This window comes from Centruroides sculpturatus, unplaced genomic scaffold (genome assembly GCF_000671375.1).
Source record: "Centruroides sculpturatus isolate CEXI.00-Female unplaced genomic scaffold, Cexi_2.0 scaffold647, whole genome shotgun sequence".
Lineage (NCBI taxonomy): Eukaryota > Metazoa > Arthropoda > Arachnida > Scorpiones > Buthidae > Centruroides > Centruroides sculpturatus.
This window is the reverse complement of record NW_019385034.1, coordinates 152,727-165,757: the sequence shown is the minus strand read 5'-3', so window position 1 is coordinate 165,757 and position 13,031 is coordinate 152,727. Positions and strand designations below refer to the sequence as shown.

Here is a 13,031-nt window from a genome sequence, read left to right as displayed (position 1 = left end):
GACAGCTACGTTGAATTTGAAAAGTTTGTTCTATTGTAACCGAACCCAATGATGATGATTTAAGATTGTTATTTTAATTTATTAAAGTTACTTCCTCCTGGATAAAAATCTGAAGCCATTAAATCAGGAGACCAATGTCACCACTTTTGTCATAATTCATCCAGGAAACAATTTTTATCATAAAAACATGTTGAGGTGTTCAAGCGTTCCATGATAAAATTGATGGGCCACAATAAACAACTCTCATACAAAAACTTGATATGCCTTTTTTTCTGTTGAAGTTTTCAAAAAAAAAAAATGCTGCTTCTTTAATGAAAGTATAGGCTGTCATAAATCTAATTGTTTTTTTGATGGGAAAATTAAACTTGTGCTATTTTTATATTCTTATTGGGCTAGAATACTAAGCCACAAGACTCAGTTACCATAGAGGTCTAGCATTTCAGAGTTTAATTTTTTGGGCTTATCTTTTTGCATGCCACCGTCCTTTTCCTCTAAAACTAGCAGTAAATAAGGCATGATACTGCACCAAACATCCACATCAGATTACCTGTTAAAGTTTTACCAAATTTGGCAAAGTAGCAAAATGTGTCAAATTTCATTACATTTCCTACAAATGTTTCTTCAGTTCAGGAATGCAACCATCATTTGCCAATTTCTATATAGCAGCAAAGTATTTTCAAATTTACGATAATTTACATAGTTATTTTATGAAAGAGTACGAGATATTAAATGCCGGTCAATCTTGTACTTTAAAAATAATTTTATATTTATAGTTTTCAAGTACTCTTCCCTGAAAGGATGACTTATTAAAAAGTGAACAAAGGACAATTAATAAAACACTCCAACTTTCAGTGTATTTTCTCACTTTAAATTTTCATCAGATTTCAATTTAGAATTTACTTTGTTGAAATCTCATACATTTTTTCTTTCAGAGAAGCAGAAATATGTAAATTCACTATCTTTACTCAATTATAATAGTCAATACAATATAGAAGCAATTCTCTGCAAACTTTATAACAAGATAAACTTTAATTATAATGGATCATGACAATTAATGTGCTACTTATATTTTAATTATCATTAAACTGCTTGACTATTCATATTGTATTTTATCATATGATTTAATGAATAGAAATTTTATTCTATACAATTAGGTATTCATGTGTATAAATCTATTATTCAATATTTAGTACATTACTCTTTGTTTTAACCCTCATCTTTGATGCAAAAAGTGTGCAACTTAGACAATTATCATTTTAATCATTTTAATGTAACTAAAATGGAATTAAAGGAAATGCAAATAAGCGTATTATCTGGTAAGGTAACTTTTTGGACAGGCATTTGAGAGTACAAATAATAAGTTACAAATAGAAAATGATAATTTTTGGATTGTATGCTTCATGACATCAATCTAGTGTCTATCAATCAATACTAAGAATAAGAGATATTTTTAAATTTAAGAAACTTCATATTTCTATGTAGATTCTTGATTGACTTTTTGTAAGATTTCTGTTAAACTTGCAGCTATCAAACAATACATTAGCCTTCAATAAAAATTGTATCTACAAATAATGAGAGGAAACACCCAATTAAGTCAAAACCAACTGTACATATCAGCTCTGGTTAACAATGATCCACAACCACATTCTGTACAAATTTTATAACTTTCATATATGGTTTTATTATCTAACAACTGAAGAAAAAGTAATTTATTTCTTTTTCTTTTGCATTGCTTTGCTGCAGTTTTGCATTGCTGCAGTTTTAAACAATACATTTTAAAACTATGCAAGAATGTTTTTAATCACTTAAGTTGTAGAGGCCTAAAACCAAAGCAAATATTTTTAATTAGTTTTTCTTTCTTCTAATAAATTCCTCCTAACTAATTGTTCAGAATTTTCTTTTTAATTTAATCCAATCTGTTGTAACATTTAAATTATATTAAGTATTGTTTTTAACTTATATTAGAAAGGCTACAAGCTGGCCATTCATTTCCTGTATTTAATTACAGTTTGATATAACTGAGAATAGTGCTAAAGTTACATATTTTATAAGCTATTAGCAGACCCTGCCAGGCATTGTTGTGGCTCAAAATGTAACTATTATAAATGTATAACACTTCCCCCGTGGGGGGGAATTTTTTGAAAAAGCCGTTTTAGTGTACATTCTTTTGAGTACCCTACTAAAACGCAAAAAACCGCATCTAAAATAGTATAATAGAAGTCAAGTTCTTCATGGTAAGCCTTAATCCTGTCCCTCTCCTCCCCAGTGGAGGGAATTTCGACACACATATTATATAAAAACACGTGTGTATTTGAATGCAACGTTGTGTCAAAATTTCAAAGGAATAGGTAGGAACAAACAAACATTACATTTTCATTTATATAGATAGATAGATAGAATATGATCCGCTTTAGTTCATCCTCGCAGAAAAGCAAACTTAGGTCATCATACTCATAGTGTCATCTGTTGGACATAAAAGCCTTAACCTAGATGATATCTTTTAATTTATATGAATGTTTACTGGAATAATATACAGCCTATGTCCACCCTCAAGTTCCATTCTAAATATTGGTGAAAGAATTTTTGAAATCGGATGAGTAGTTTCGAAGATTACCTCCTACATACAAACTTACAAAGTTTACCTCTTTATAATATTAGTATAGATAATAAAAATAAATCAATAAAATAAAATAATTGGGTAAATATACAGTACATCTTTCTTGAACAATTGCAGTTAAAAATTGTTTGCCTGAAGCCAGAACATGATCAAGATTCCTGCTGTAAAGTCCTGCTTAGCACCTACAAGGCTACTCTGCAGGTACTAAGAAGTGGGTAGAGCTGACTTTATTTTTCTTTAATTAATGAAAAAATTGATTATTAATCAATTATCAAAGCTAGGGAGAGAGATGCCAGAATGACACTAGTAGATATCCAGTTTCATCAAATAATTTCTTTGGATTGCATTTTGGAATTTGTAACAGTCCACAAAAGACTAGCAGTCTAGAAGAGCCAGTTTAAACTCACTGTTTAAGAATTATTAGCAAGTATACCAGGTGGTCATTTTAATTGATCCACTGGAATAACTTGAAAAAGTATGTGTCTTACAAAGGGGGGGAATTAAAAATGATAGACTTCAAGGGTCCACAAGATAGAGCTATTGATTTCATCGTGGATGGCACTGCAATTGATGAAAACAGGGTCAACTCAGTTTTTTAAATGAGAACCCCATTTTTGACTGCATATTACAATTCTGCATCAAAAACAATATTTTTGAACATATGCAGTGTGGTGGCTGCATATGTGCTTTAAATGCACATATGCAGCCACCACACTGCATATGTGCATGTCTACAGATAGCTGTGAAGTTCAATAGGAAAAAAAAAAAGGCTAAAAAAATCATTGCAATCATTCTTTTATTCAAATTTTTGTAACCAGTTCAGTTCATTATTTGAAGTTGATCTTTGTATTATAAGGCAAAGAATGTGAATTCATTTAGATGGAGTGGGGCCTCCACTATGCATGAAATATTTAAACAAGCACTTAACAAAAAGTGGATTGGATGATGTGGACCACTACAATGGCCTACACAATCACCAGTTTTGGCTTCCCCCAACTTTTATTTTTGGGGATATTTAAAGAATGTTGTTTACAAACAAGAACCGACAACTAGAGCAGTGTTTTTCAACCCGTGGGTCGCAAAACCTTACATGGGGGATCGCGGGTAAAAGAAAAAGACAACTGTTTGTAGGTCCTACACTACAATAAAAAAAAAACTACAATCTCAGTGAGAAAACTGTGCCTGTTTATTTTACAGTACAATTGGTGTTTTGATCAATATTTAGGTCTAAACAGAAAGATAATTAAATGCTTAGATTTTAAAATCACTGACATAGTTTTAATATGGCCTTGGGGGGTTGCCAGAATTTTTTAACTTGTAAAGGGGTCTCTTATTCAAGAAGGTGAAAAACACTGAACTAGAGATGTGATTGGGAGAATTCAAATAGCTTGTAAAACATACCATAAAACATTTCCAACAGAGAATTGACGTACACATTCAGCAAAAGAGATGTCATTTGCCATAAGAAAAAATTGACAAGCATTCACATTAAGCAATCCACTAAAAATTTAAATGAGCTATGAAAAGTTTTTTATTAGTTCATTTGAAGTAAAAAAGAATGATTCACCAAATAATAATAGTTTTGTAATGATTTTTTAAAGCCTTTTTCATTTTTTTCAACAAACTTCACAGATATCAACAGGCACACACATGCAGTGTGATAGTCACATAAAAGATAATTGTTTGTTTTTGATGTAAAATGGGAGTTTCCATTTAGAAAATAAGTCAATCCTATTTTTGTCAATTGTAGCACATCTAAGACGAAACCAATAGCCTCGTCTTGTGGGGTCTAGCAGTTTTGGTTTGACAAGCTTTTGTCAGATGAGTATTTCTTTGAATTATTCCAGTGAATTGATTAAAGTGGACTATGCCATATATGTCTGCAAATACATTTTTATACAATTATATTAAAAATATCTTATTATTATTTCAAATTTTACTGTAATTAATTGTTTTCTTAGATATAACTGATTATATGAGTTTAACCATATAATCCACTGGTTCCCAACCTATGGGTCGCGACGGGTTTTCTGTGGGGTCGCCAACTTATGCAGTAAACTAAAACAAAATTTTCACTATAATGCAATATTTATTTTTAATGGTGTCTTAAAGTTCGAATAATTTCATATATTTTTAAAAAATTAAAATAAGTGTAATCTGGGTACGCTGTTCTGTCAGTTGGTTGAATCACGTGTTGAGAGTTTTGAGAGGAATAAATTAAATGTTGAGAATGACATGAGGTTGGCGTTAACAAAATCTCACTCGCGAATTTTGAGGCTGGTTAATAATACATGCAATTTCAACTATCTCATTAAATTAATTATTAAACATAATTTAAAATAAAATTATACTAAAAAACTAATTTCATTGTTTTTTAATTACCTTATTAAAAATACCTTTTTCAATTGTATCGGGGTCGCGGGTCACTTGGCTTTTATAAAAAGGGGGTCGCCACCCGAAAAAGGTTGGGAACCATTGATATAATCAGTCATATCAGTTATAATTTGATTATATGAGTTTAATCATAAGGATCTACATTGCCTGTTGTGGCTTATTTCAAATTTACATAGGTACTAAGAATGAAAGAAATACATTATTTCTTAACTAACACTTTTTCTGCAGAAATATTTTTTAATAAAACTTAAAATTAAGTTAGAAAAATAACGTAATGATTATCAAATAGAAATATAGAATTAAACATTATCTATTTCCAGGATCTGCATATTTATTTTAATGGTCTCAAAATGTGTATTTTAACTGCTAAAACTGAAATTCAAATGGAATACTTGTTACTGACAAACCTCATTGGAAATGTGACTTCTAAACAGATCATAAAACAGTTTTGGCCAAGTAAAAATGAGTTTTAAGTAAAGCATCTCTGGATTGAAGAAATATAATAATTGAAAATTAATTAATAATTATTGGGCTGCAATTTGAAAAAATTGTAGATTATAAATTTCCACTGTTGTCTGTCCTTCCTTAATCTCAAGAATGGAGTTAGATAGATGAAAGTTGAGACCAGATATGAGAAGCTTAGGGGCAGAAGGCCTCAATAACTATACTGTATATACAAACTTCCAATGCAAACTGGAAGTCACATTATTTCAATTCAAACGTTTTCCACAAAAGGTGTTAGACAACTGGAACGACTCTAATGTTAAGAGAAAAGTACGACATACAAGGGAAAGATACTACTAATTTGAGGCGGAAAGCATATGTTTTAAATTAAATAAATAAAAAAATATGATTAAGAATTGTAGCCTGGCATGTTGACGATGTCACAAATAATTGCTTGTTAAATTATAATAAACAATTTCATTTTCTTTATTTTTAATCTGCTTAGTATCGGTTAGCATTGACGTTCCCCAGTAGTAGCTCCGATCAGTGTAGACACAGAGGCAGTATTTTCAAGTGTCCCCAAATAAAATCATGTTAATTCCCATATATGTATGCAATCTAGTTTTACTTTACATAGATAGTCAGCAAAAGCACATGCTGATGCAAAAAGAAAAATGCAGGAATTACTGGCTAAAACATTTTGGTTCTGGATCATGACTTCTTATATCAAGTTCCTAACCTTGCGCCTGCTGCAGTGTTCAAATAATAAAACAAAAAATTTAAATCTTCAAAAATAAAGAAAATAAAAACTTTAGTTTTTAAAATCTTGCTAGATGTAATGAGAAATTTGCTAAATTGGCTACACTAACCACTGTCTAATCCATCATGCCTATTATAATCATGTCTCCAATAGTATCTCTATTGTATTAGTAGTATGGTATTAGTTGCCACTGCACGCTGTCATTGTAAACTCGTACTGTTGTCATCACATGCTATCATTGAGTTGTGTATATAAATATTTTACCTGAAAATGAGTAATCCAAGTAAAATACAATGCACCTATCATTTTAGCAAAGATTGGGAAGAAGACTACTTTGTTATCGAAAGTAAGGAGAAATGTATTTGCTTAATATGCAAGTGTTGTGTCAGTGGCAAAAGAACACAATGTCGAACATCATTACAAAACTAATCACAATTATTTTGAAGTTAGTTATCTGTCTAAATCCAAGTTAAGAAAAAGAAAATTTAATCAACTAAAATCGGGATTATCTACCCAACACGCATTTTTTTACCAGCCATGTAAATAAAAATAAAAATGCCACTATTGCTTCCTTTAAAATTTCTCATTTTTTGGCAAAACAAAACCACCATTTTTAGAAAGTGAACTAATTAAGGAAGAATTTCTCATTGGAGCCAATTTGTTATTTGGAGGATTTTCTAATAAGTGAGAAATTATTTCAGCAATACAAGATTTGCTGTTATCAAACAATACAAGTACAAGAAGAATCCAGGTGATTTCAAAGTCAGTTAAAAAATGATTTGGAAGAATATGAGTATTTCTCATTACAATTAGACAAGTCAACAGATATATACAGTGCAATTGGCAGTAATGATAAGAATGGTATTCAGTGATTTTAGTATGAAAGAAGAACTATTAAAGTTACTATCAATGCAAGAGCAAACAAGGGGTGAAGATATTTATAATATCTTTAAAAATTACTCAACAGAAATTAATATGCCTTTACACAAGTTATCAGCAATAATTACTGACGGTGCACTAGCAATGGTGGGTTGCAATAATGGATTCATTTCTCATTGCAAGAGAGATGAATCCTTTCTGAATTTTATGTATTATCACTGAATCATATGTCAAAAATCATTGTGTGTCCAAATATTATCCTTTGAACATGTTATGAATGCTGTTATTAAAATAATTAACAAAATTTGAGCAAATCCTTCATCACACAATTGTTTAAAGCCCTTGTAGAAAAGGACAAATCTTCCCAAGCTGACCTTATCTTACATGCAGATGTAGGTTAAGTAAAGGCAAAGCACTTGGCCAATTTTTTGATCTTTTGGAAGAGATTAAAAAAAATTCCTTATGTCAAAAGGTCAAACGTTTGAACAATTAGATAACCTACAATGGTTGATGGACTTGGTTTTTTAACTGACATATGTGAAAAATTGAACAGTTTAAACCTGGATCTCCAGGGAAAAAATAAACATTTAGCTAAAATTATTAGCTCTACAAAAGCATTGAAAGCCAAAATACAGTTTTGGATAAGTAATTTGTCAAAAAATTTTCTTGTACATTTTCCAAGGATGAAAAAAGTGACCGGTAAAAATAATTTTGACCTAACATTATTTATTACTCATCTTAAAAAACTTTTGGAAGTTTGAAAGTAGATTCCATCAATTTACCATTATCGAACCCGTGGTTACATGCTTTTTAAATCCTATAGTACACAAGTAGACATTACTGAAACTGATAAATTTATAGAAGAACTTCTTCAAGAAGAAACACTGATAATTGAAGAAGAGATTTTAGATTTCCAAAATGACATCGTATTAAAATTTCACAATACGGATGAAAATTTTTGGAATTTAGTTCAGCATAAAAAGTATAACCTTTTGTAAAGAAAAAAAGCCTTCAAAATCAAGTCCTGTTTTGGTTCCACATATTTGTGCGAATCTTTATTTTCACCATGAATATTATAAAATCAAAAATCAGATCTCAACTTACTAATACTAACCTTGAAGATTGTTTACGATTGGGATTATCGGCTTACACTCCCAACTGTGAGAAATTAGCAAATGAAATGCAGTGTCAAAGATCGCACTAATTCGGCTTTTATAATAAATATATAATATGTCATAGTAAATATATATTACAAAATGCATGTTATAATAAAGGACATAATATTTTTTATTTTTTTTAAATCCTATTTTTGCCCACCACTATATTTTGCAATGTCGAATGCATCCGTGCCACAAAACTGTTGGGAACCCATCTTATATAAACCAGACAAAACTTACTAGCCAAAAGTAAAATAAAAAAAAAAAGTAAAGTGAAACTGCTTCTCATTTCTTCCATAGTTTAACCTATGTTTTTGACAACTGTTATTAATAAACAACTAAAACAAATCCAAATATCTTCTCATTTAACTTTATTCCTTATATATTTAAAAATTTGGAATTCCCAGTTTTAGCAGACCAATTTTTAATTTTAAATTAATATCCATCAATCATTTTATTTCAGAAAACATTCTTATTCTGTTTTATGAAAATGTTTGTGTACACAAGATTTTGTCTAGATAAAGGCAAAAGTTTGGAATTTTCAAACTAGGAAACATTGACCATACCTGTTTTTTCTGTCAGTAAGAAGATCGAAACTTTTTGGAAATGTAAACATAATGACTATTCCGGACAGATACTTTAGAGTGCCATCTTGGAGTAATTATTCCACTTTTCGATTCTCTACATTTGCTGTAATTAAGTATTTTTTATAACTATTTATTTCTCCTAAAAGCAAACTTTGCTTTTAGGATGAAAAAATAAAAATATTTAATCAAGAAAATCTTTTGTCTCAAGAGACAAAATATTTTTTTGATTATTGTATTGTATTATATTGACTCATGTATTCAGTCTGTTTAATAAATAATGTTTGAATGTTACAATGTTTAAAATTGATTAATCATATTCTAATAGGCCACGTTGAACTAAATATGCATAATAGTCCATCACGGCCGCTTCCTGAGTGTAAGTCTCTACGGAGCCCGGTCTTGCCCTCTGGACCATAGAGACCGCTTCTAACGGTTGCATTCCTTTAAACTTAATATAATAACACGCAACCATGGTGCCGGTCCGGCCTCTCCCCATCCAGCAGTGCACTCCGACGGCCTGAAATGAACAAATGCAGGCATACAAATGACAAGCATATAATACAAGGAAATATTGTATAAGAAAGACAGATTACTGGAAATATACAATGTACCAAAAGTTCCCTTATTCAATCTTTCAAATTTTTTTTTTACTAATAAAACTTGACCTTCACACAAAATGTAAATGAACAAAACACATGCAGACTATCAGCTGTACTCAGAAATTTCCAAGTAGACGACAGAAGTGGATTTGGAGGTAGAGATCCACTGATGACATACATCCCTACTCATTTGTCATAACATTTTTGACTTGCCATGCTTGTCCAAACATTATGATTCAGGTTCATCCAAACTGTGGAAATTATTTACATAAACTCTTTTACATACTCCCATAAAAAAATCTGTCAAAGTCCAGGGAGTGAGATGGCCATAAGTCCTTAGAAATGACATAGCAATCAAAAAACCAATTCAGGTTTCACAAAATCTTTAAACAAGTTCATGCAAAGTGGGATTCTTGGTGGTACATCATTGGAAATTTTTTCTACCAAAATCTTCACACATTTGTAAGATTTTTTTTCAAATTAAGTCTTCCAAAAACAAACTTCTTTGTCGCGGATTAAGTGTCACCGGACACGGTCACACTTCTCACTTTCCCGTCGACGATACACGGTTATTCAATTCGTACAAATTTGCTCAAAACACTTTCAATATTATCATAAATCTAAAGGTTCCACTAGGCCAGGTATGGCAAACCTTTTAAAGTCCGCACACCACATAGAGAGTATAATTATCTTTAAAAATATTTATGCATGCCAAAGTTTTGGACTTCAAATAACGACATTCAAAGAAACGAAATAAAAATGCTTTAATTGCTGTAATTGTAAAAAAGCCAATCGGACGATAAACCGAAATCGTGCGATACGTTGCGCACCAGTTGATTTTCCCAACGTGCCACTTTGGGCACATTGGGAAAATAAACTATCCCTGCACTAGGCAGTAGTTATAAAAGTAGACTAAGAGGTACTTATACCAGTCATAGCAGTTACTTTTATAAGAGTATGAATTTAAAAGGATGTCAATTAGAGATAACATATAGTTTTTCTGCTAGAAATACTCGCTATTTACCAATCCAAAAATGAAAAAGTCCAAAAACATAAACACAGACGTCGGGTAAATAACCAGAGTTCGAGTTCGATTTTACAGAAACAACACCGTCGTTCTAAAATTCAAATCGGGCATACCAAAACACTGCAATATATAAATATCCTTTAGAAACGCGTAGATCTCGTAGATAGGTAGACCTTTTTTCTTTAAAATTCCGACCGATAAATTACATTCTGCGATACTTCGGTCCAAGCTGCTTTCTCACGTTTTTTTTACATACTGGTGTCACCGCATTCCAAAACGCGCCCGAGGTCGGCAGTCTTTGGAAAACGCATTCTCCGAGGACCGACCGGCGGCTGCGGACCCGATTTCCGCCATTCGGAAACGGCCGACGGCGAGGGAAGTCCGGCAGACTCTCGGGAAAAAGTAAAGAATTCCCATCCGCGGCAACTTTCGAACCGGTCACCCGGGCTCGTACTTTGGCGGGAGCGTAGGCATTCCGGGCCGAGGTCGCTCCCAAAGCGGCCATTCTCGTAACATTTACCGCCCGGCGGAATCCCGTTTAAATCTATAACACACCGGTCACTTTTCCAACAGGTGAAAAATAATTTGAAAATTCGATTAAGGGAACTTTTGGACGGTATAGGATGCAAGCAGTACCTACATTGCAGATACAAGAAAAGTAGTGTACCTAGATAACCCCAATGACGGCGCTTCCGGAAGAGAGCCGCCGAGTGATTAACGTCACTAGTTACCGATTCACGGTAGTTCTTGAACAAAGTAAAAAAGTCTACTAAAAATATAGTTAATCTAATGTAGCCTAACCGAAGCGCCGCCATTAGGGTTACCTAGGTAGACTTTAATTAACCGAAAAGTAATTTACCTCTCCCAACTCGAACGCCTTCTGGCAAACGCCGACGAATTTGTTTATCTGACTGACGGTAGGAGGATGAAATTCTCGTATTTTGATTTCCGTCCAGCTGATCTCGGGAAACGTATAGATCGGGGGTGGTTTCTCGGGCGACAACGTCACGAGATGACGTATTCCGACATCGACTAGGTAGCGCACGTTTTCTACCGTGGACGGCCAACCGAAAGCTGCTAATTTACCCTCTTCGATCCACGAAAAGTTGCGCGGTTTTCTAGACATCGATTTACCTCTTCTCCGCCGAAGGTCTCGCTCGGCTAGCGTGTTCCCTCTGGTGAGAATTTTCGGAAAGATTTAAAATCACAGATTTTATTTACTTTTCTTTCTTCAAAACTAAAAAGATATAAATCTTGAAAGATTAGTCTTGTTTGAAAACTTAAGACGATCGATAATTTTCCAAAATAATAAATCGGACAGACACGGAACCAAAAATACCATTGACATTGATGCGTCCTACGATTCTGTTTCGCCCCGTAGACAACCTTATTAATGTACTGTACTGTACTTCTTTTCGACGCCGTCCAAGCTGAAATTTTGTAGGTGCCTACGTCGTATGAAATACCATTCGATCTCGATCGTGCTGCAACAAGAACGAAGACACGAAATGCCATTCGCGTAACTTCAGACAGCAGCGGAAACACCACTCCCTTGTGAGCTGTTTAATGCTGCGAATGCTCTTCGTTGGCTTTCGGCGGTAGCTAAAATCGTACTCATTGACAAATACGTGACGTGACTTTTTTAAAAAAAACGCGGTTGCACCGTTATTGATAGAACATGTCAATAAATATTAATTCTTAGGAATACTTAACCATTTCACCACCCATTCTTCGTCTGAAATTGTTAACAATTTCGAAAAACACATCTCGGTAAGTTTTATAACTATCGAAAGCGTTAAATCTTTTCGAATACTCGATAATTAAAATCGTCAAAAATCGTGGAAACGTGTATGGAGGAGCAGCGAGTACAAACGTACTGTACCGTACGTTTTAAACGTTTGTATAAATTTCACTTACAGCCAAAGTAATAGAAGGGAATCCTATCGTGAGGGGATATTTGTGTCGTCGCTTAGTCAGTTTATCGATGATACGAGCCACGTTAATGCCAGATTATGAGTATCAAATTGGATGGGTTTTAGAATTTAGTTCGTACATAATGCAGCGATAAATTAGAATTATACAAAATGTTAATTTAAATAACACTTTCTTTAGTAGATAGTGTGATCTCGGGGTTTGGGATTGTACAGCGCACGATGATCTGACTCCATAGAGAAAGCGGAGTTGCTCAACTTTCCCAGCAACATTTAAAACTTTGGTGGCGCAATCTGTTATCATATTTTATTAAAAAACTTTTTATATAACATTAATCTCCCAACAAAATTTCGACAAAAAGCACAGAATTATTAAGCTTTAAATGGGGTGAACAAAATCCTACTCCACAAAAATTACCCCCGAATTTTTTTCATTTTCCGACGTTTCAAGGTGTCCTATGTCCAAAAATGTGAAAATCTGGGAGGGAATCATTTTTTTCCGAATCGCCATACTTTCCCTGTTATAACAACCGGGAAAGTATGTAAAAACAAATTAAAGTTGGTTTTAAAAAGAATTTAATTTTGTGGATGCAACAACAATCACATGCAGCATCTACATTTCTAGAAAATTCGATT

The 13,031-nt window shown here is 32.8% G+C and overlaps 1 protein-coding gene across 2 annotated transcripts; it reads right to left on the bottom strand.

The window, feature by feature from the left end:
* Positions 1-5,940: 5,940 nt before the first annotated feature.
* On the bottom strand, positions 5,941-12,737 carry LOC111633692 (dual specificity protein phosphatase 23-like). 2 transcript variants are annotated; one of them, XM_023378307.1, is made up of 3 exons: positions 11,804-12,737; positions 11,324-11,701; positions 9,091-9,355 (listed from the first exon to the last, which is right to left on the bottom strand). In XM_023378307.1, exons 2-3 carry the CDS (start codon positions 11,588-11,590, stop codon positions 9,146-9,148), a joined length of 477 nt encoding a protein of 158 aa, XP_023234075.1. In that variant the 5' UTR covers positions 11,591-11,701; positions 11,804-12,737; the 3' UTR covers positions 9,091-9,145. The 2 variants fall into 2 exon arrangements, with proteins under 2 accessions (XP_023234074.1, XP_023234075.1); XM_023378306.1 differs by lacking the exon at positions 11,804-12,737 and having other exon boundaries at positions 5,941-9,355; positions 11,324-11,639.
* Positions 12,738-13,031: the final 294 nt, after the last annotated feature.